This window comes from Thamnophis elegans, chromosome 8 (assembly GCF_009769535.1).
Source record: "Thamnophis elegans isolate rThaEle1 chromosome 8, rThaEle1.pri, whole genome shotgun sequence".
Lineage (NCBI taxonomy): Eukaryota > Metazoa > Chordata > Lepidosauria > Squamata > Colubridae > Thamnophis > Thamnophis elegans.
In genome coordinates this window covers 12,268,603-12,293,073 of record NC_045548.1, presented here as the reverse complement: position 1 = coordinate 12,293,073, position 24,471 = coordinate 12,268,603, and the positions used below count along the sequence as shown (strand labels likewise).

The following is a 24,471-nucleotide window of genomic DNA, read 5'->3' as shown; positions in this document are numbered from 1 at the left end:
CAATAGAAATATGGGTTTGGCAAAGCAAAATTCTCAGGGAACGTTGCAATATATAGTAAACCCCACACTCACACTGTAAACAGGGCAAGTTGCAAAATACAGTAAAAGCTGATTTTACTTACTTGGGTAACGAAACACACGCAAGCAACAAGAAAGAACTCCTTAGTTCAACCCTGAGCTACAGATATTCATTTCCATTGGATTTGTTTAACATAACCATCCTGCTTCAAGACCACCAAGTGGAAACTATCTCTTATTTCAGAAAGATGGGAGGAGAAGCCTTGAATTTAAATATCTTGGAATCAGAGGTGGTATTCAGCAGGTTCTGACCAGTTCTGGAGAACTGTGGAAATTTTGAGTAGTTCAGAGAACCGGTAAATACCACCTCTGACTGGCCTTGCCCCCATCTATTTTCTGCCTCCCGAGTCCCAGCTGATCGGGAGGAAATGGGGATTTGGCAGTAACCTTCCCTTGGAGTGGGAAGGGAATGGAGATTTTACAGTATCGTTCCCCTGCCACGCCCACCAAGCCACGCTCACAGAACTGGCAGTAATAATTTTTTGAATCCCAGCACTACTTGGAATAGCTAAAATTCCATGATATCTCTTCAGTACAGAAGACAATTAATAGTTGTATATGGCTAAATTCTGATATATGATAATGCCAACTGTGCAGATGTGTATCGGTAAGACTTCCCTCAGGTTAAGCTGGCTAATCAAGCAAAGCAGTGACATATCAAGTGATCTGTACTGCCCTATCCTGGACTGAGAAATCTGACAACAAAAACAATACTGTTTCTCTCGCTTAAAATGTGGACAGGTTGCCTTTGATTCTGGAGATCGTAATCAGCTAATAAACATTTAGCAACAATAAATAGTTTTATATTTCATAAATATTTCAACATTTCCAAACCATCTACTGTAAGTTTTTGGGAGTCGCTACAAAAGGTGATCATGTGTAGATTACATGGAATTAACCTTCAACTAGTAAAATAAATCACATATACCTACATGTATTTATACTCAATGGAAATAATCATATGTCAGACAATCCTCACAAAATCACAGAGTATTATTTTCAGTAAAAATTCTACTTAGAATACTTAGTACTCACATTGATTACAGTCTAAGTAAGTTTTCCTACTGCTATAAATAAATTTATCTACATCTACATCTACATCTAGTACTTAAGGAATTATCCATGAATGTTACCAATGGAATTTACTACAAAGTTCATTGAAACGGTGACAAAATAACGTATACTGTTCTAAAAAAGTATTTTGAAATATAGTTATTGATTGTCATAATTTGCTAATAAAAATTCCTGGATTAACACAAAATCCACATATTGCAAATCGTAAACTAGGAATAAAAAGATACTTTCAAATAACCAAATGTCCAAATACATGACTGGAGCAGCACTTTTTTGTGTTTTGCATTCTGTATCAATTACTCTGAAAATCTGCTTTCAACAATTTAGTGAAAATACCCACATCAAATCATATATTCCAGAATATAAACAACTTGAAACAGAATATCACATCAAAGCAATTGTAAGGCATAGCCAAATCATGAAGATGCAAAAAAGCAATTATCTTTTAAAAATTCATATTATCAAATTATTTTCAAATATTAAACTTACCTAGTTTTAAGAAAATCCACCACACGTTTGAAATCAGCTACACAATATTCTCTCTTCATGTCCATCAATACGCTATCAGAAGCGGATTGAACTGGTACATGTAGAAAAGAGTAGACTCTCGGGTGGTTGAGAATTTTTGCCATTTCCTAGAGACATGAAAGTAACATCAGTAATATTTTTACACACTAGTAAATACACCCTTAGTTCTACGTATTTCCAGCATTTTAAAAAAAAATGTGATGTACATATTTTTGAGTAAGACAGTCAAGGAGGATGGCACCAGACGCTCACAGTTGTCTAATTTGCAGTAAAAATGTATCCCCTTGTTCATTAGAAGATTGATAATCTGATGCAAAGTAAAATGATAGAACAATAAAATAAAATAATAAAATAAACAAAGAAAATGCATCAATATGACTAGTTAAAAATAGATGGGTGAACAGAACAGAACTCCCATTGAGTCAGAAACTTCAGCTTCTGTACATATTGATTGCCAGCATAAATGTGGAATGTAGGATGTGTAGGAAGTTATCACCCAGCCCTCTCCCAGAAAAATGAAATATCCTAGGAAATATTAAAAAGGCAGAATATTTCTCTGGATGTGAAAAGGAAGACACATGTTTTAAAAGACAGAATAGCTGCCTGTAGTTTCCTGCCCATCCCCACTTTGTCAATGGGCCATTAAGAAGGCCAAGCTAGTCCACTTTACATAATAAAGACTTCTCCCCTTCAGCTCCAGGGGGATGGGATTAAAGCATGATAATATTGGCCCTTTACTCAACTGACCATATGGCATCTGAGAACTCAACCAAACCTGGATTCAAAACGCAGCCTAGAGAGTTGCCCCTGCATAGCTCCATGGGAGTATGACAACCAATCAGAACACAAGCTCAAGATCAAAGGCCAGAGAGGGCATAAAACCAGGGACTCAGCTTCTCTTCCTCCCTTCTCTTCTTCTCCACCAACATTGAAGCATGTGATCACCTTTTCTGTTCAGGACTCAAGTCACGTGGTCCTGTCCTCCATTAAACCATCTTTCCAAGCAGCCTCCAAGTCTCCAGTGTCTTTTTCCCCACTTGGAGCTGAACCCAGAAGGACATTTCTTTCAACAGATGCATAGAACATAAAAAGATGTAGCCCTTGTTTGCTTATTTACTGTCACAGGAATATGTAAACGAAAACCTTTTATATTAGAGTGCTTTCCAAATTGCCATGAGTTCCAGCTAATTGCTGCACCATGTGACATCCATAGTTTTGTGGAAGTTTCCAACAACTCATGAAAGGATGCCAATGGCTCCGTGGAGAGGAACAAATGAAAAACTCAAATTTGCAAATAAAATTCTCATGATAGAAATCTGGTTCGGAACCATAATAAACCATTCAACAATAACACTTCCCCATTGTAACCAAGGAAATGAGTAGGAAGTTCTTACACATTTACTTCACAAGAATAGGCTTATATTAACAGCATGAAAGGCCTACTAAAATGAATGGGTACAATATGAATATCAGGAAATGGAATTTTTATCACTGACTTATCTATTTAATTATTCTTAACTAAAGAATGAGAGGAACTGCAGCTTTGAAATACTGGTCTGATTCCGACATAACATTTAGCCCTAAGGTAAATGTATTTTGGAAGAGTGTGAAATGCAAACTTGTTATGGCTTATAACAGAGCTGTCAAACTCCTGGCCCACAGGCCAGATGTGTGGCCACACCCATGCCCAGTTTAGCAAATGGGAAAAAAAGTCCCATACATTATGTGACGCTGCCGTGACGACGTGAGCTTGACATCCCTGGCTTATAATATAAAGTATTATAAAGTTTTAAAAGTAGTTTTGTATAAACTGGACCAAAGCATTTTAAGACTGGTATGAAAAATGAAAAAGGCATTACAGAGAATGGACGGTGTGCAAGCAACTTTACTTTACCACTGTACTACTAAATAATTGAGTTTTTGTACAAGAACCAAGAATAAGAAAGAAGAGATTAGCTGTGGTTCTACCATCCATTTTTAGGCTCTGTGTCAGGGCATGTCTAAAGAAGCCATCTGTAAAGTTATTTGCTCAAATGAAACTACAGATCACAAATGCTCAGCTGATAGGAATCAAAGAAAGGGAGAGCTAAGGCATTTCAAATTCTTCAAAGGGGAAAAAAAAATACACAGCATACAAAATTCCTCTCAATGGTCAGGGTTTCATTGGAATAACCTGAATTAATAAGGAAGATAAAAAAAAAAAACCACAGATGGCATATTGCACACTTTGAGCATGACTCATCTTGACAGGTGACATGGAAGCCTATGCATCTCATCATGTGCAATTAAGCGTTTAAAAAGGCACTGGCAGGTGTGAACAACTTCTTTAAAATACAGACTTTTGTATATTCTATCCACACTCCGAAACAAGGTGCAAACATAGCCCTAACCCCCCCCCCAACGAAAAACAGAAAAACGTCTATGATAGAAATCAAGTGATTTCTGAAGGAAAAGCAATATAATCAGCAGAGTCAAATTTACCAATAGCATTTTTTCAACTGTTCAAGATAATTGATGACGATTAATTAACGACTTTTTAAAAATGTTTATTGTGCAAATGCACTTTTGATTACCCACAATGGCTTCAAGGCAACTCTGCCTATTATTAGAGGCTTGTACTTTCTTTAGGATCAAAATCAAAAGTTGTATTAAGAAGAGAATTCCTAAAACATTCTAGAAAACCTTTGGGTGATCAGAGAAGCAACCCCCATTAGCTCTCAACCACAAGCTGGGTTCACAAATTTTATAACAGAGGGGGAATTTTTTTTTAAAAAAAGTTTTGACTAAATGTGTTATTCAAATCTAGATATTGTTTCGTTTAACAAAATGTTTTAAAAAAACAAGGTTTGGTTTAATGTTGAGTAACTTTCCCAAGCGCATATACTTCAACAAGCACATAAGGACAGTAAATGTCCTTATGTCCTGAAGAACAAAGCAGTTACAATATTTAAAAATGACGAAGAAATGAATGAAAGCCCTTTACTGAAACTTAATGGGGCTTAGATTTATTAAAATCTAAAAAAAGTGTGCATCTTTGACAAGGCTGGATGACAGAAAGGCTTCAAGGAGGTCTGAATTCATCTCCTGCTCCTGAAATGTCAAGTGCCTCTTATTGATGTTATGAAAGAAAAGCTAAGGAAGCCTTCCCTCCTTAAGTTCATAAAGCTGAAAGTATCCTGAAAAGACAAATAAAATAAAAAAATGAAATAATGCATTATACATGAACTGTAGATTTCCACAAGCTCCTCCAATCTATACTCAGCTTTACCTTTACCCTTAGGTCCCTTTGAAAGATTTTCAGTCATCAGATGGCTGAGATGGAGCAAAGCCTGTCACCAGCTCTTTAAAGCAGCCGTGTGTTTTCCCCAGATATGGCTGTCAGCTGTTACACGATCCAGAGAAAGAATGTTCAGTTTCAAAAATGCCCAATAGTTAATGTATGAGTGCCCCCATGTGCTTTCCCTTTGTTAGCAAGGTACTAGACTACAAAAAAGTCTATATTCTTAAGGAATTTGCTAGCTAGTGGGCTAATTGAATATTAGCTTGGTAAAATCTGAAGCAATATGTTCAGAAGATCAAATAGATTTTTTTTGATGTATCACCACTGTGTTTGTGTACTATCTAGAGATCAATTGTGGGTTTTTATTTTAAGAACAGTTGTTCCTGTTACATATGAAAGCTTGTCTGCCCATTTTCTATGGCTTAATGTGTTGCATCTCCTCAGCCAATTGAAGCTTACTGAACAAAGAGTATCTTAAGGCAACATCTGACCTCTGTTTTTCTTTGGAAAGTATTGCTTTCAGATAAATTGCCACACCAACAGATGTGTCTGTTAATATTCTTTTCAGAAAGAGCTATTTGTATCTTGGAAAATGAGGCTTGCTTGATTTTTCTCTCCCAGAGAACAATGAATGTCCTTAAAAAAAAACTGCTGACCAAAGTTGTGTGAATGTCGAGCCCTTTTTAATGCAGAAATGGACTAATATCTATAACAAGACTCCTTTTTGATCCAGAGTCAAGGAGGCAGAAGCCCCATTTGGTGACGTCTATATAATGTCACTGATGTAAAACTGAGTAAGTATGGGATTCTGTCCTTCATTCTTCTTTTGGATGAGAACAGAAAAAATATGCAGGCCAAGTGACAGGCAAATAATAATGGAATAATTACGGATGCATTTTCAGAAATGCTCGAAAGTATTTACAGATTCATAAATTTGGCAGGCAAGGGTGCTTTGGAGACTTCCTGTAAAGGAATGCATGAATGATCTTGGGGAAAGATGGCAAGAGATGCTGTCCAGGAAACTATCAGCCAAGAAATGCAGGAGCTCCCCAGTGGCTTAACAGTCAAACCATGACATTTAGGAAGGGCCTGCCCTAATGAATCAAGCGGTTAAAAGTGATGGCAGAAAGTTGCAAGATTTATACTTGCAAGATTTTGTTAATGTAGCCTTACAATAAAATTCATCTAATCCTGTTTTTGGTCTAGTTTACCTGGTTCAGCTGACACTTCCTGCTGCACAAACTCCTACACTGTAGTTACCAATGAGCAACTATTTATGGCAGAGGGGCGCTACTTTTTGGTCCATCAGAGCTGTAGGAGGCAAGTTTTTACCAAAGGGGTGGGCTGGAATTTTGATTTTTTTCCCCCTCTGTTCTTTTTCAAGGGGGAATTACTTTTAAAGAAACAAGCCTATCAGAGGTTTCTAAGAATTGCAGAAAGATTGATTTAGGGCATGGGCGTCAAACTCGCGGCGTCACGTGACGTATTGCGACATTGTTATCTTCGCGGAACCGAAGCGGATGTGGTCTGGCCGTGATGCATCTGGTCCGCGGGCCACCAGTTTGACACCCCTGGTTTAGGGAGAGGTATATCCTAGAAGTTGCAGGCTGCATAGACTTGGAGTAATCAAACCGCACCATTAAAATGCATTTATGCATGTTAATACTATATTTAATGAGAAGTGATAAAAAGTGAACTTATTACCGAAGGGAGGATTAAGGTAGTTCTGTGAGAAACAGCAGACCAAAGACTAGAACTGACATCTTTGCAGCCAATCTTCTGAAATGCGCTGCCACACTCAAGATAAATAAGACAAGGAAGCAGATTACTGACTGCAGACTGTATATTATGTATAACTCCCCCTTGGAAAGTTTGCATTACTTAAAAATTGAACTGACATGTTATGTTTCCCTCTTTTTCTTTTGGTTGGCCTTTATGCAGAATATAAATATACTATGTATATTTATAAACATGCAAATAAAGCCATTCTGCATGTAAACAAATCCTAAAGAAAAAGTTAAGAACAAACTGGGCCTCCTCCGAATTCCATCCGCCAGTCAATGTCGACTGGCAACTACACGGAGGAGAGCCTTTTCTGTTGCAGCTCCGACCCTGTGGAACGATCTCCCCGTCGAGATACGCACCCTCACCACCGTCCAGGCCTTCCGCGCAGCCCTCAAGACCTGGCTCTCCCAACAGGCCTGGGGATAAGTCTCTAATTTGCCCCACCCGAGTGTTGAATGTTGAATGCAAGTTGTGTTTTTATTACTTTATTTGTTTGTATATTGTTTATTTTGATTTGCACCCCCTCCCTGGTGATTGTAAGCCGCCCTGAGTCCCCTCAGGGAAAAGGGCGGCCTATAAACCCTAATAAAATGAAATGAAAAAATGAAAAAAAAATATCAGTATTTCTGCTGCTGTATAATCCTGCTAACTAATTCTGGTACGCATCTTGGGATAAAATGTATTCAAAGAAGTTCAAAACAGCATAAATAAACTATGCAAAATCTTCTGAAGTATGTTATTACCTATTAACCTGTGATGATTCATCTAAAAATAGCATAGGTCTTGGGTACTGCATTGAGAAGTGCCAACGTTTCAGTTGGAGAAGTTTCTAGAACAGGGGTTTCACTCACGTTGCCACCACTTTCTTCCCTTTCGCTAAACTGAGCATGGGCGTGGCCAGAGCGTGACGCGTCCGGCCTGCAGTTTGACAGCCCTGTTCTAGAACATTGCACAATCTTGTGAGTGCAAGAGGAAAAGAAAGTGTTAAATAGCAGCCTTTCCTTCCGCGTGGTATTATATGGGCTACAATTTGCAGTATCTTCTACCTTCAGCTTTGCTGAATGGTACTTACAGCGTTTTGTAATCCAAACACGCATCTCCAGGGCATCAGCTCAGGGGAGGATGAGAAAATGTGCATTATTTATTTCCCCGGTGGCCTACACTTTTGATATATTCCTTGGCAATTTGTTTATGAACCGTTCTATCCAGAATGGGCCTCATTGAACCTTTTGGGTTATGTTTCTTCATGAACTTGCCCGTTGCTTGTGCAATTTCTGATCCCATCTTACCTTGCGTTTTTGTGTTATGAATGTGGTTGCAAAAGAGACAAGCTGCAGGCTGTCAGCCCCTGCATGATGTCAAAGGAAGCTGGTTAGTCACTGCAATTGCTTTGCTCGCGAACGTACCTCCAGATGCTCTAAAATATACGGCGGGTTGGTCATGCCAAGCCTTAGCATTGCTCCCTCAGGGATCACTTCCACTAGCTTCCACAAGAGAGTCGGGAGGTCTGTGCCAATGTCTCTGCCATAAGCCCCGGTATCTTCGCTGGTCAGCCATATCTCGCATACTCCTTCTGTCAACAAGAGACAGACAGAGAGATAATTAACAAACCTGCTTTGGAGCTTGTTATTTTATTATCCAGCTGCTCACCCTTTTTAAAAATGCACTATTTCATAATCCTAACTATTATGCAGCCAGGCTGGGTATTCAATTGCAATGAAAGAGACATATCCCCTGGGTAGTGGTGGGTTACTGAGTTCATTTTATGAGCACCACAGTACTACAACAACGCTGTGAATTATTGCTTGAAAGTGATTAACATTCACAGCCAGTGACTAATGTGAGACGCCTTACTAATGCAAGTTAAACATGAGTAGAGAGCTTCTTTCCCATCTTGGGGAGTTGCTGGCCTATTGGGCGTCTTGAGCAGTACTACTTAAGCATGTAGTATTTTGCACTGATCAAACTGCTAAAAGTGAGCTGACTAATAGTTTAGTTACAGCCTATAAAAGTCCCAAGTACTTGGGAGATAAAACAAGCGACTTGCTGACTAATCCAATTATCATCTACAGTTACAACACGGAACCTTTATATAATATTTACAAGGCCATTAAAATTTGTTAATTACGAAGACCTTCAATGTCACCTATAGACAGAGTCATTTCGAGAAAAGTGTTTCCCCCCCCCCTTCCAAGCAACTGACATATATTTTCAACGAAGCTGCAAGAAACTCAAATATTTCGGCTGCACCATAAAATGAATAAAACTCTTGTACATGCAAGGTAATAAAGATTTCTTCCAATAAGTTATCACTTCGAGACATTTTGTCATTTCTGTTTGCTGCCTCCGAATGCAATGTTGTAAAAATGAGGCAAAAAACCCCTGAAACGTGCAGCTAGATCCTTCCCACCAAAACAAGACTAGTCTTCAACCTTGAAGAAGTGCCTAATATTTCAGTCCCAAGCTTATTTTAATTGTGAATCTATACATAAAAATCAATATTAAGAGTTTTCAATTGGAAAATGACAGGAGGTTCTAATTCTGTTTTATTATACTGTACAAGAGAACTGTGCTCAGATATTTTAGGGAAGGTACTGATATATTGGCGTGAGTTCTGGAAATCCTGCATTAGGAGGAACTGCAGGCCATGTTTATTTTGGAGAAGATGAAGGAAAGATGAAATAACAGCCTTCTGTGTGAATGGCAGCCATGGGGAAGATGGAAGAGATGTATTCCCTTCTTTTCCAACCAACAGCACTGGAAAGAATGTGTGGATGTCAGCCCTCAGGCTGCCATCCAGGGGGACCCTGTCCATCACCATGCCCGCTCAGCCATGCTTACACGCCACTAACGCTGCCACGTTGATGCTGCCTCTCTGATGTCGATTGAGCCTGTAGCTGCATGTGGCTCTTCTACTCCGGTGCAACTGCCTATTCTGATGTAACTTTTCTACTTGGGTGCAACTGCTTACTCTGATGTAACCCTTTTGCTAGGATGCTGCTAACCAGGAAAGGGGCTATGATGACACTGAGTGGGGGTGTGGCTGAGGGTCATGGTGACTGGTGATGGTGGGTGGGTGTCATCTGGGTGGAGTTGTGGGTGGAGCTGGGTGGGGTAACGGTATATATATAATTTGTATTGTATTTGAGCTGATAAATAAATGAAGGGAGACTAGTATAGATCTATTTCAAGCTATTTAGCTCTCATCAGCTAGCCATACCCTTACTGGGATTTGAACCTGTGCTGTATTACATATTAAGCAGTTGTGTTAACCACTAAGCCACAAGGTTCTCCTCCTTTATCCTCCTACATATATGGGTGATGGTGTTAATTTGGTTAGAACTGACTTGGATTTGATTACCTTGGTATCATTGTCATTTAGTGCTGGTTATCACGTAGTTTGCTAGAGAGAGATAAAAGTTTTTCACCAAACAAACTGAATCTCTGTTTGTATGCAACGTGAACCCCGGAACGTGGCAGTGGAAATGTCAGGGACTGAACTGTATGGTCTCTGAGGAATTGTCATCATTTTATTATTCATTACTGGGTTGCATCTGAGTGGAATGAAACCCTGCCTTGTCATTCTAAGTATCTGACCAACACTAAAGAAGCTGACATTCGACGTAGCTGCAAATTATGGTTCAAAGCAGAGCAGAAATAATCTGCTAAAACATGAAACAGAACTTTGTTTAGAAGCCTATTGTTCCTGGCTTTATAACCCTAGAGAAGATTATTTGAATTATTATCTGGCCATGATGAAAACAATGTGCTTATCTCTATCTGAATCAATAATATTGCCAGATACATTATACAGGATGGCAGAACAGTTTAAAAAAAAAACAGGATACAAAAATATTTAGGAAATAGTGTAAGTAGACATTATCCACTGTTTTCCCGTTAGAAATATTCATGGAAACACCGGGCGCTTCCAATGAAAGGTTCAGATTTATAATTTTTCCAACAAATCATTCCTCATTTTGACCTATGAAGACAGTTATGGTATGCTGCCTTGCGAATGCCAAATTAGTGTAAAAAAGAATCGCCTAGAATAGGAATACAAACAATATTGACATGGAAAATAACAGCCTTGTTCGAAAACTACATAGGTGAGGTTCATTAGCCCCCTGGTGGGTTGAAAATTAAATTGCATAACAAGGAAGCAGCTGTAACAGTAAATTAACAACAACAGGAATAATAGTCTTTACTGCTCTGACACCAGGATATTAAACAGGGAATCTCTACTTTAAATACAAATGCAATATCAAATGTTACAGAATATTCTTATAACATACATATTTCATGTATGTATGTTTGTATGTAGGTATATGTACCGTACACACACACACACACACACGAGAGAGAGAGAGAGGGAGGGAGAAAGAGAGGGAGGGAGGGAGAGAGAGAGAGAGAGGAGTATGTATACACACATATGTATCAGTGGTGGGTTTCAAAATTTTTTAGAACCTCTTCTGTAGGTGTGGCCTGCTTTGTGGGAGTGGCTTGATGACCATATGACTGGGTGGGAGTGGCTTGCCAGTCATGTGACCGGGTGGGCCTGGCCAACTTGTAAAATGTGGTGAAACTCACTTAACAATGCTCTTGCTTAGCAACCAAAATGTTGGCTCAGAAATGCTGGCATTTGAAGCACACAAGTCTTAAAGTTGTCAAGTTACAAGACTCTTGCACCCCTAATCCTTTAGAACAAAAACCCCAGGGGTGTTCAAACTTGACAGCTTTAAGACTTGTGGACTTCAATTCCCAGAATTCCTCCTCCAGTCATGTTGGCTCAGGAACTCTGGCATTGACGTTTGCAAGTCTTAAAGCTTTCAAGTTACAAGACCTTTGCACCCCTAACCCTTTAGAAAAAAACCCCCAGGGGTGTTCAAACTTGACAGCTTTAAGACTTGTGGACTTCAACTCCCAGAATTCCTCCTCTCGCTCTTCATCTTGATGATGTGCGGACGGGTGGGGGGAGGGAGCTGGAACCGGTTCTAAATGGCACTGCAGATTTGTGGAACCTCTTCTATAGAAGAGGTTAGAACTGGCAGGAACCCACCCCTGACATCTATATATATATACACAGACACACCATTGTACAGATTGTTAGGCGAATTCAATAATGATTGATGTGACATTTCAATTGACACATTATACTGGCGAGGGAGGGGGCACATTTTCTTATCATTTTTTATGTTTAGCCTTCAGGGTGCCAATAATATCACAAAAGAGGGGCAAAGCCATAATTTGAAGGTATTTTTATTTGGATTAGGCAGGGTGGATTTAAAAAAAAAACCTGAAAAATAATACATTCTTATTTTGGGTAAACCCTTCTGAAAACTCAAATTATTTTTGGAGGCTTGCTGTTGAAATTTGTCATTTTGATCTTGAGATGTTCAAATAACAACAGAGTGAATTCAAATGTTGTTAAATGTGCATGATTTATTCCCTGGCTTGATATTGGAATTTTACACACACACACACACACACACACACACACACACACAAACTGGATTTATGAGGAGATAAAGAAATTAAAACACTTGTGTTGTCAAGTTAAACAAGAGTTTGCTCTCCCCTCCATCAAATCTGATCTATTACCGGTAGCTGAATTGATCTTCATTAGAAACTTTGCTTCCTTTTTTTAGAGATAAAGTAAAACAACATTTAACTACTTTAGTATTTTACAATCCAAATTTCAACAGGAAGACCAATACATAAAGACTGCCATCAACTTTCAAAGCAAGCTAAAATCTAGTGAACTTTTGCAAAACAGATTTTGCAAACTTCTCAATCTACTTCTTCATCAGGATGCTATTCCAAATGGAAGGTACAATGTCACTGTGACACAGAAGGTGGCCTCCTGGATCCATTATGTGACATTGCTTAATTGACTGGACCTAAACCAAACCACGGCATTTTTTGTTGGACTACATGGGGCAGATGAACGCTCCAGGAGATAGGTAGTGCTTCAAATGTCCTTCATAGGTAACATTTAGCATTGAACTGCATTCAGAAATTAACCTATAATCAGTGTAACTCAGGCAGCAGGGATATTATATAGCAATGATGATTAACCTTTTTCGATCAGAATTATCAAAGTTTCAAAGCAACTCTGTGCTCGAACCCCCAAAATGCAATGAACACACACCCTGCCCTCTGCGCAAGCATGTGCAAACCCCATGTGCCCTGCTTCCTGCATATGCACGTACAATCCCTTACACGTGCCCCGCCCCCATGCACGCCTGCATGATCCCCGCATGTGCTCTGCTCCCCCACATGCGCAGCAGAGACACAAAGACCAGCTGTCCAGCACGAGGAGCACGTGCATGTGCGGCGGAGGTGAACTTGGGTGACTGCTCTCGTACCGTCAGAGAGGGTGCTGCGTGCCACCTCTGGTACATGTGCCATAGGTTCCCCATCACGGTTATATAGGTAGAGCAAGACTTGTCCAGTACTCTTATGCAGCAGCATCCTGGACCAGATAGAGCCAAGGTGGCGCAGTGGTTAAATGCAGCACTGCAGGCTACTGCTAGATCAGCAGTTCAGCGGTTCAAATCTCACCGGCTCAGGGTTGACTCAGCCTTCCATCCTTCCGAGGTGGGTAAAATGAGGACCCAGATTGTTGGGGGCAATATGCTGACTCTCTGTAAACCGCTTAGAGAGGGCTGAAAGCCCTATGAAGCGGTATATAAGTCTACTGCTATTGCTATTGCTATTCTAAGCAGTCTTCAAGGGTAATTCCATGTAGAGCACATTGTAGTACTCCACCCATGAAGCAACCAAAGCCTGAATGACAGCAAAGAGGGTCTCTCAATACAAGAATGGATGTAACTGATGTGTAAACTGCACCTTTGCAATGGCCTTCTTGGCCAGAGCTGTCACCTATTCCTCCAACAGAAGCTGAAAGTCTCCCAAGATTCCCATATAGTGCATCAATCCCAAATGCACGGCAACCTGTGTGGGTCAGACCAATGGATGTTGGAGCTGCATGCTTTGGAAACAACAGTTTTGCAACCAAGCACTCATTGGAAGAGAACAGGGAGGTAGCAATAGCAACAGAAAAAGTTTAGTCTGGACCAGAGTCCAGATCATTGTTAAGGACCTTCCAAGGAAGCATGCAGCTCCCTCCTTTGCCTCTTCAGGTGTCGATTTGGTCTTCCATGAACTGTACTGTCTGCTTTCCCTGCTTTTTTACGTTCATAATTTTTTCTTTCCCCAAAGTTTTTAAAACTCGCAGCCTGTGCACACACAAGACATTTTTAAAACTCACAGCCTGTGCACAAACACGCACATACTCTTCCACTCTTTTAAAAACGTCTGAGTGAATCCAGGAAGAGGGAAGAGGCAGAGAGGCTGAAAGTGTGTGTGCTGTGCACAGGCTGTGAGTTTTAAAAACATCTGAGTGAATCCAGGAAGAGGCAGAGGGGCTGGAAGAGTATGTGCATGTGCATAGGCTGTGAGTTTTAAAAAACATCTGAGTGAATCGAGGAAGAGGGAAGAGCCAGGGGGGGCTGGAATAGTGTGTTCCTATAGTATTTTCCAGCCCCTCTGCCTCTTCCCTCTTCCTGGATTCACTCAGACAGTTTTTAAAACCCACAGCCTGTGGACACGCACACACTCTTCTAGCAGTCCCTCTGTCTCTTCCCTCTTTCCCAACATTCTCCCCCCCCCCTCAGCCACTCACCGGTTCTTTCTTCTTCTGGTTCTTCTTCTGAGAACTTTTGGGCAGCATGGTGAGGATGGGCGGGGCGAGTGAAAGAGCGAACGAGGGGAGGGAGCATTCCGGTACGGGGCCTCCTGACCAATGGGTACGGGAAGGCATGCTAAATTCACCATCTGGTACAGCTGTACCGGTTCGTACCGGTTGAAACCCATCCCTGATATATATCTCCTTTTAACATTGTTTAGAATAGATTGCATGTTTATAATACAGATAATACACTTTTTTCCTTAGATTATTCCAGTTTAAGAAAATGATGGTCCTGTGTTGAAAGATCCTCTTTCCAACCTCTTTGTAAAAAAGTTTTTGTCTTCAAGAATTTTTTTTATTCCATGCCTTTCGAACAGTTTAAAATACATTCCTACCAGTTCTTAAATCTGAAAAAGTAAATTAAATTCTCTATCAAAGGCCAAGACAATCTGTGAAACAGCAACTGGGGTAGCTAAAAGATTACAACTTTCCTTCCCCCACTTACACACATTTTTCTCTCTATGGTTCTTTCTTAAAGCTTTACTGAAGACTTTGAAAATAGGAACAGGTTACCTGTTGAGTGTGTGTGTGTGTGTGTGTGTGTGTGTGTGGTGTGTGTAAACAGAGGCTGGGTCATTTGGATTGCTAGATAAACAGATTTCCACACCAGGGAGATATATTTATGTAATATAGTATTTTTTAAAAATCAAATATAGATGGGAAAGTTTATAACTACTTGCAGACCTATTATATAAGGAGAAGAGAAGACATCAGATAATATTTAGTATATTTGTCAGCATTCAGATAGGGTTGACTTTTTATGTTTTATGTTAGAGCAGGACTGTCAAACTCGCGGACTTTGGGCTGGATGTGTCATGTGCTGGCCACGCCCATGCCTGGTTTAGCGAAGGGGGGGGAGTCATGAGGTGGCGCAGTGGTTAAATGCAGCACTGCAGGCCACTTCAGCTGACTGCTAGCTGCAGTTCGGCTGTTCAAATCTCACCGGCTCAGGGTTGACTCAGCCTTCCATCCTTCCGAGGTGGGTAAAATGAGGACCCAGATTGTTGTTGGGGGCAATATGCTGACTCTGTAAACCGCTTAGAGAGGGCTGAAAGCCCTATGAAGCGGTATATAAGTCTAACTGCTATTGCTATGATACATCAAGTGACACCACTGTGACGACACGAGTTTGACACCCCTGTGTGTTAGAGAGATTAACATATTCATATTTGTTTTTTCCCCCTTGGTTTTGTATATGTTTTTTCATTTTTATTGTTAGTGTCGGATGGTTGTTAGTTTGCTTTTCTCTTTTTTTGTCTTTATTTTGCATTTTAACTTTGGAAATGAAAAAAAAATAGAAAAAAAATTGAAATGGGAACAAGATGTCTTCTATTGCAATGAGTGAAATTCACTGTAGGGAAACCATATTAGAAAAAAAATCCTACCTGTGATCTTCAATACCTTCACCCCCGCCTCATTCTTATCAATAATGGCCTGACCATTTTGTTATTCCCTTTTCAGCAGAGAATTCTTCTGGCAGTTTGCCATATTCTCTATGTAAAAGAGAAGCCTCTCTCCCATGTACCTTTTAAAAAGACCATCTGCCAAGGATAAGTCTGATTTTTAAAGCATTTGTCAAAAATTGCCCGCAGTCTCAAGAATAATTAATCTGAAATTGCCATTTCTGCTCATGCCTTCAGAATTCATTAGTGACATAACATTAGCCTTCAAAAAACTAACTCAGATATAGGTAGCGAGCTTAAAAATCCAACTTATTGAAGCTCATTGTTAAGGTTAATCTCGCTCTGGCTAAATTTTGTGGGTTTCGATTAACTGCATATCCTTAAGCTAAAACATAATAATTAGAGATAAATCCTATTTATGGATTAAGCAAACTAGTGTGACAACTTCAGAAATGGCATTGGAAACTTGTACTTTCCAAAAAGCAAAAATCTGCTATAAAGAATGAACTGATAATGAGGGAGAGAGAGAGAGAGTGGGGGAGAGGGGGAGGGAGGGAGGGAGGGAGGGAGGGAGGGAGGGGAGAGAGAGAGAGAGAGAGAGAGAGAGAGAGAGAGAGAGAGAGAGAGAGAGAGAGAGAGAATATCTCTCATGGAAAGAAAGAAAAGGGGAAATACTTTCATCTGTTAGTGTCTTCTGTTTCTTTTTACAATAATTACTCTATCATGATTTCCAAGGCAACTTGTTGAAAAACAGTGCCAAAATCTCAAGATACCGGAGTCAAAAAAGTAACACGCTTCTCTGTAGTTGTGGAAACAAGGACAAGGGGCAACTGAAATGCCCCATGTCCTCTTTTCTCTTTAGAGATTTAGAGATTTATTAATATTTGTAGGCCGCCCTTTTCCCTGAGGGGACTCAGGGCGGCTCACATAAAATAGGGGAAGGGGAGATACAGACATTAAGATAAGACATATAATAAAATAATAAACAACATACATTCATCATTCGGGAGGGGAATTATCCTTGTCCCCAGGCCTGACGGGCGAGCCAGTTCTTCAAGGCTGTGCGGAAGGCCTGGACGGTGGCGAGGGTGCGAATCTCTACGGGGAGCTCGTTCCAAAGGGTCGGGGCTACTACTGAGAAGGCCCTCCTCCTTGTAGTTGCCAGCCGACACTGGCTGGCCGATGGTATACGGAGGAGGCCTAATCTATGTGATCTTATTGGTCGCAGGGATGTAATTGGCAGAAGGCGGTCTCTCAAGTATCCAGATCCACTGCCATGTAGGGCTTTATGGGTGACTAATAGCACCTTGAAGCGCATCCGGAGATCGACAGGTAGCCAGCGCAGCTCGCGGAGGATAGGTGTTATGCGGGTGAACCGAGGTGCACCCACAATCACTCGCGCGGCCGCATTCTGTACTAGCTGAAGTCGCCGGATGCTCTTCAAGGGCAGCCCCATGTAGAGCACGTTGCAGTATTCCAGCCTAGAGGTCACAAGGGCCCGGGTGACTGTTGTGAGAGCCTCCCGATTCAGGTAGGGTCGCAACTGGCGCACCAGGCGAACCTGGGCGAATGCCCCCCTGGTCACAGCCATTAAATGGTGGTCAAACGATAGCTGTGAGTCCAGGAGGACTCCCAAGTTGCGAACCCTCTCTGAGGGGTGTAGAATTTGACCCCCCAGCCTGAGTGATGGAATATTGGTCGAATCTCTGGGAGGGAAACACAACAGCCACTCGGTCTTTTCTGGGTTGAGCACGAGCTTGTTAACCCTCATCCAGTCCATAACAGCTTCGAGGCCGCGGTTCATCACGTCTGCCGCTTCATTGAGTTGGCACGGGGCGGACAGATACAGTTGAGTATCGTCCGCATATTGATGGTATCTAATCCCGTGCCTGCGAATGATCTCACCCAGCGGTTTCATGTAGATGTTGAATAGTAGGGGGGATAAGACCGAGCCCTGAGGCACCCCATAAGTTAGGGGCCTAGGGGACGATCTCTGCCCCCCCACTAACACCGACTGCGACCTGTCCGAGAGGTAGGAGGAGAACCACCGCAACACGGCGCCTCCCACTCCCACCTCCCGCAGTCGTCGCAGAAGGATACCATGGTCGATGGTATCGAAAGCCGCTGAGAGGTCGAGGAGAACCAGGATGGAGGAATGTCCTCCATCTCTGGCCCTCCAGAGATCATCGGTCAATGCGACCAAAGCGGTTTCTGTGCTGTAACCGGGTCTGAAGCCTGACTGGAAGGGGTCTAGATAGTTTGCTTCCTCCAAGGACCGCTGGAGCTGGAAGGCCACCACCTTCTCAACAACCTTCCCCAGAAAGGGGAGGTTGGAGACTGGACGATAATTATTAAGGATAGCTGGATCCAAAGATGGCTTCTTCAGGAGGGGTCTCACCACCGCCGCTTTCAGTGCGGCGGGGAAGTTCCCCTCCCGAAGTGAGGCGGTGACAACCGCCTGGATCCAGCCTCGTGTCACCTCACTGCAGTTAGTAACTAACCATGAGGGACACGGATCCAGTACACAGGTGGAGGTACTTACAGCCCTCATGGCCTTGTCCACATCCCCGGGGGTAACGTCTTGAAACTCAACCCAGAGTTGTTCAAATTGATCCTCCTGTGCCTCAGCTGGAGCTGCAGGGGTGGAGTCCAAGTCCGACCGAAACCGAGCAATTTTGTCCGCTAAGAATTGGGCATACTCTTCGGCTCTGCCCTGCAAGGGTTCCCCCGCTTCCCTTTTGTTCAGTAGGGAGCGGGTTATCCTAAACAGGGCGGCCGGGCGGGACTCAGCGGACGCAACCAAGGTGGCTATATGGGATCTTTTTGCAGCCCTAAGTGCCCTGGTGTATTCCTTGGTGCAGGTGGTTACCATTGCTCGGTTCGCTTCGGACTTATCGGACCTCCAACGGTGCTCTAGGCATCTCCTCCGGCGCTTCATCTCCCGGAGTTCCTCGGTGAACCAAGGAGGTCTCCGGGATCCGCCGCCTCGGAGGGGCCGCAGTGGCGCAATCCGGTCGAGGGTCTCCGATGCTGCCGAGTGCCACGCAGCAACCAGAGTCTCCACCGGACTGTGGGCGAAAGTGTCAGGAATAGCCCCAAGCTCTGTCTGGAACCTTGACGGTTCCATAAGACGCCTGGGGCGGAACCACCTGGTCGGTTCCTCCTCCCTACAGTGGGGGTTTGGTCTCCGAAAGTCGAGCCTCAGTAGGCAGTGGTCTGACCACGACAGGGGTATGATGTCGTTCCCCCTCAGACCAAGATCACAAATCCACTGCTCCGAGAGAAATACAAGGTCAAGCATGTGTCCCGCCGAATGGGTTGGGCCTCGAATTACTTGGGTCAAGCCCATGGCTGTCATGGAAGCCATGAACTCCTGCGCCCCCTCCGAGTTTTCACCGAGCGACGGCAAATTAAAGTCCCCCAGGACCATCAGCCTAGGGAACTCAACTGCCAGCTCGGCTACCGACTCGAGGAGCGAGGGGAGGGCTGCTGCAACGCTGTTGGGAGGCAGGTACGTTAACAGCAGACCCACTTGACCCTTGAGGTCCAACTTTAACAGCAAAGACTCACACCCGACAATCTCCGGAGCAGGGACCCTACGAGGAACTAACGACTCTCGGATAACAGCGGCCACACCCCCACCCCTTCCCTGGGCTCTCGGCTGATGTAGCACCTGAAATCCTTCTGGGCACAGTTCTACAAGGGGGACTCCTCCCTCTGGGCCCAGCCAGGTTTCAGTAATACATGCCAGGTCTGCCCTCTCATCTAAAATTAAGTCCCGGACGAGAGGAGCTTTATGTACAACAGACCTGGCATTTAGCGACAACAGCCTGAGACCAGGGTCCTGACTGCTTACGCCATCTGGTCTCGGAGTGGGACTCCTAGGGCCGGAAGGAGGGATCTCTGTAATGTAGCGAACCCTCCTTCCCCGGTAATGGCCTGCCCTAAAGTCCCCGCCGTATCTGCCTCTCCCTGTTACGACCGTAATACCCCGACTAAAGTACTGGATGCTTTAAAATTGATCAGGCTGGGATACCTAGAAAACATGGTGACTTCCAGAAGGAGAAGGCCAACATCTGAGAAGGCAGAGGAAGGCCAAGAGATGACTTAGACTTTGAATATTTTTATTGTCACTTTGAATGTACACTAATCGGCATACATTAAAATGAAATTTCCTTGGATACAGCTCTCAAAGGGTTTCCACCTCTAATAGAGTACCTAAACATGACTGTTGTGGCCCAGCAGGAATCGTTGGAGCTGCCACCAGACTCCGACAGTGAGGGGCCCTATGAGTCGGCTCTGGAGGATGTGGAGGACCCTGGACAGGGTTCCGACTCCGAGCAGGGCGCAGAGAGACTGGTTGGCCACCAGGTGGCGCCTGAGCCTTGGACCAGTGGGGAGGAGACAAGGGAGAGTGATCCAGAAGCCAGCAGTGAGTTGTTCCTGGATGCACGCCATCAAAGAGCTACTAGGCTTCAGGAACAATTACAGGAGGTAATTGCGCTCAGCTGGTGGTCATTAGGCTCCTCTCCAGACTATAAAAAAGACTGCTTGTGCACATGCCCCTCTTGCAGAAGTCAATGCATTGACTAAAGAGAACTGTTGTAACTAACTTGGCAGGCTGGATTGCTGCCAAGGTTTGTCTGAGTTGCTGCCAAGGTCCTTATCTGTTTGTTTGCTTGGCTTTCAGCCACCGAGATTTTGGTCTTCCTATTAAAGTACATTCTAGTTAAGCTTGTCTCGGCTTTCGTTACTGGATGGAGGAGGGGGTCAGAACACATGACTAAGTAAATAAATAAATACAGAATTATGCTTATAACTACATATATTATATGACACGGAGAAACAATACAGTCTAGTTCAGATATATACGTGTACATGGCGAGAGGTTTACCAGTGAGTTACTTGTGAGTTTACCAGACGGATGGCCTAGGAATAAAGCTGTTACAGAATCTGGTAGTCTTTCTAGGAATACTTTGAAACCTCCTCCCAGAGGGGAGCAACAGAAACAGACCGTAAAGTGGGTGTGTGGGGTCTCTGACAATGCTTTGAGCTCTAAGCACATAGCACTTAAAGCAGTATCCTGAATGACAGGAAGTGAGCTTCCTATAATCTTCTCGGCTGTCCTTACTACTCTCTGAATGGACTTTCTCTCTGAGGCACTGCAGCCACTGAGCCTTGGCAATGACAGAAGTGGGCCAAAGTTAACAACAAGGAACATTGATTGCAAGGAAACACTAAGAGGGGTGTTGGACAAGCAACTGCAAGAAACCCAGGTGCTACCACCTTCACATGGCCTGGATCCCCCTAAGAAGTAAAATTTCATATGCTACCGAAGAAAGGCCTAAGGCAGAGTTCTCTAACCTTTCTGCCTTTGTGAACCAGCTTGGGGGGGGGGGGAGGGTTTTGCATGAGCAGCCAGAAGGCGTGTACACTCCATTTGCATGAATGGCTGGCATATGGGCCCACTACTTGTGCAAATAGAACATGTGCACACATGCTTGCCTGCTGTTTGTGCAAATGGGGATGCATGCATATGATGGTTGCCTACCACTTCTGTGGCCCGGTTCTGAATAGCTCACGACCCAGTAGTGGGCTGCGGCCTGGGGGCTGAGGACCTCTGGTTTAAGTCATTAATTATTACTTAAGGTGAAACATTACAGGGAGTCCTCAACTTATGACCAAATGTTCTGTTGCTAAATAAGGCAGTTATGTGAATTTTGCCCCCACTTTACGACCTTTCTTGCCACCGTTGTTCAGTAGGTGAATGAAGTTGTTACGTTAGTAACACGTTTGTTGGGTGAATCTGGCTTCCCATTGACTTTGCTTGTCAGAAGGTCGCAAAAGGTGATACCATGACACTGTAACTGTCATAAATACATGCTAGTTACCAAGTATCTGAATTTAAATCACATGACCCTGAGGGTGCTGCAATGGACATAAGTGTGAAAAATAGTCACAAGTCACTCTGTTTAGTGCCTTTGTAACTTCAAACGGTTACTAAATGAATGGTTGTAATTTGAGGACTACCTGTAGTCTTCAGAAGGTACACCAGGCCTAGAGAAGCAATAAGAAGGCCCACAACAGCTATTAGTCATTCTTTTAGCATCCAGTCTTGGACCAGATCTAGCTATCTTCAACTTAGTATGTGAATGATTGAGGAGCTTGGACCGATGGGACCCTTAGGAACCTGTTGTGGCCCAGCAGGATCCGTTGGAGCTGCCACCAAACTCCGACAGTGAGGGGCCTTATGAGTCGGCCCTGGAGGATGTGGAGGACTCTGGACAGGGTTCCGACTCCGAGCAGGGCGCAGAGAGACTGGTTGGCCACCAGGTGGCGCCTGAGCCTTGGATCAGTGGGGAGGAGACAAGAGAGAGTGATCCAGAAACCACATGTGAGTTGTTCCGGGATGCACGCTGTCGAAGGGCTACTCGGCATCAAGAACAACTACGTAATTGCAGGAGATAATTACGCTCAGCTGATGCACATTAAGCTCCTCTCCAGATTATAAAAGATACTGCTTGTGCCATGCCCTTCTTGCAGAAGTCAACGAGAAACAAACTTGGCAGGCTGGATTGCTGCCAGAGTTTGTTTGCATTGCTGCCAAGGTTTGTAGGACTTGCTGCCAAAGTGCTTATCTCTTTGTTGATTTGGCTTTCAGCCACCGAGAGTCTGGACTTATTAAAAACATTCTCATTTATGTTTGTTTCAGCTTTCATTCCTGGATGGAGGAGGGGGGTCAGAACAGGAACCTGTGGTGGGATTCAAATAATTTAAGAACCGGTTCTCTGCCCTAATGATTTCTTCCAACGACCAGTTCATCACACTGCTCAGAAAGTTAACAACCGGTTCTCCCGAACTGGTGTGAACTGCCTGAATCCCACCACTGCTAGGGACTTGCTTGAAGTTCCAGGAGCAAGTTAGGAAAAAGTGAAGCAAAGTCTACCTTGATTTTACAAGGAAGGAAAAAAGAGGACAGAAAATAAGAAGATATAGAAATCTAAAGATATAGAACAGAATTGTAGATAAGCAATGTAAAAATAAGTATTCGATAACTTAGGAAATAGTGAAAAAGATTTTTTTTCTATTTTTTCTAAGTATAGGAAATTAAAAATGAAATTCTTGTTTTGTATAGAAACTTCAATTAAAAGAATTTTTCTAATAAGGATTGTATTTACAGATAGTCCTTGAATTACAACAGTTCATTTAGATGCAACAGTACTGAAAATGAGACTAACAACTAGGTTTCATGCTTACAACAATTGCAACATCCCCATGGGCATGTGATCAAAATTCAGATGTTTGGCATCTAACTCATATTTATGACCGTTGCAGTGTCCTGGAGTCATGTGTTCAACATTTGCGACCTTTGACAAGCAAAGTCAATAGGGAAGCAGGATTCGCTTAACAACCATGTTACTAATTTAACAACTGCAGTGATTCACTTAAGAATTGTGGCAAGAAAAGTCATAAAATGGGCCAAAACACCCGTAACAAGTTAAGTAACAGAAATTTTGGGCTCAAATTGCCAACCTGGTTTGTTTTGGAACCACAGTGTGAGCAAACAGGAAACAACATTTTAGAGCAGTGATGGGCAACCTTTTTGGCGTGGTGTGTCAAAAATCGGCAAAAAATCGAGCATAACTCGCGTTGTGTGTCACTTCGACAAAAACATAATTTTGCGCAATTTATAGTTTAAACTACAAAAATGTATAATTGCAATATATAATTGTATTTAATAAACCAAAAACAAATTATTTAACATACCTGCTTAGTAACTTCTTTGTTCATCAGTCGATTTCGTATGTTGCCCTTGATATTATTGAACTTATTTTTTATTTTTTGGGTGCTCCATCAGTGGGCCAGTGACAGCAGATAGAATTATAGATAGCCAATTAGGGGTTAACTAGCCTAACAAGCTAACACAACCTCCCCCTCACTTATCTCAGTTATTGTGGGCAATTACAAGTCCATGGCACCCCAATAGTTGCTGCTAATGGTGCTCACAGTTCCCGTTGGCACTCCGCTGTTCCCTGCTGTGGTGTGGTCGTAACCGACAGTCCCAGGAGTAGACTCTCTGTGCCGGCCTGACTGGAGAGAGGCGCGCACTGTTCCCACGCTCCTCTCCTGCGGGTCCTCCCTTGCCGCGCTGATGACGTGTGTGCGCATGGCACGCACGCCTTACCAGCAGCCCCTGCGCTCAGAAAGGGGCGGCGGCGATACAGTAAGTGAGTGTGGGCGGGGGAGATCACACGTCCCGCCCCCCCCCATTCCTCCAGCACAGATTCTTTCATCCTCGGCGGCCGTGCAGGAGCAGAGGATGAATGACATGAAATCCTGTGCGTGTCACCCCAAATGGCTACGCGTGTCAGCACTGACACGCGTGTCATAGGTTCGCCACCACTGTTTTAGAGTCTTCTTTCTATGATTGTTTTATGAAGGAAGAATGTATGAATGGGAAACAAACTAATTAATTATCACCTTGATATTTAATTAATGGAACATGAGAATTGCCTTAGTTCTACTATAATCCATTGGTTAATAATTAATTATTAATTCATAAATAAATAATA

The 24,471-nt window shown here is 42.9% G+C and overlaps 1 protein-coding gene across 6 annotated transcripts in view; it reads right to left on the bottom strand.

Moving 5' to 3' along the window:
- Positions 1 to 24,471, bottom strand: part of LOC116512390 (threonylcarbamoyladenosine tRNA methylthiotransferase-like) — a 342,750-nt gene that overhangs the window by 108,886 nt on the left and 209,393 nt on the right. For all 6 annotated transcript variants that reach the window (XR_004255878.1, XR_004255879.1, XM_032222856.1 and 3 more), the window contains 2 exons: positions 8,152 to 8,318; positions 1,642 to 1,787 (listed from right to left, as the gene is read on the bottom strand). Coding sequence is in view for 4 of the 6 variants with exons in the window: in XM_032222856.1 (XP_032078747.1) it covers positions 1,642 to 1,787; positions 8,152 to 8,318 (313 nt within the window). In the remaining 2 variants the exon portion in view is untranslated. The remainder of the gene's footprint in view (positions 1 to 1,641; positions 1,788 to 8,151; positions 8,319 to 24,471) is intronic.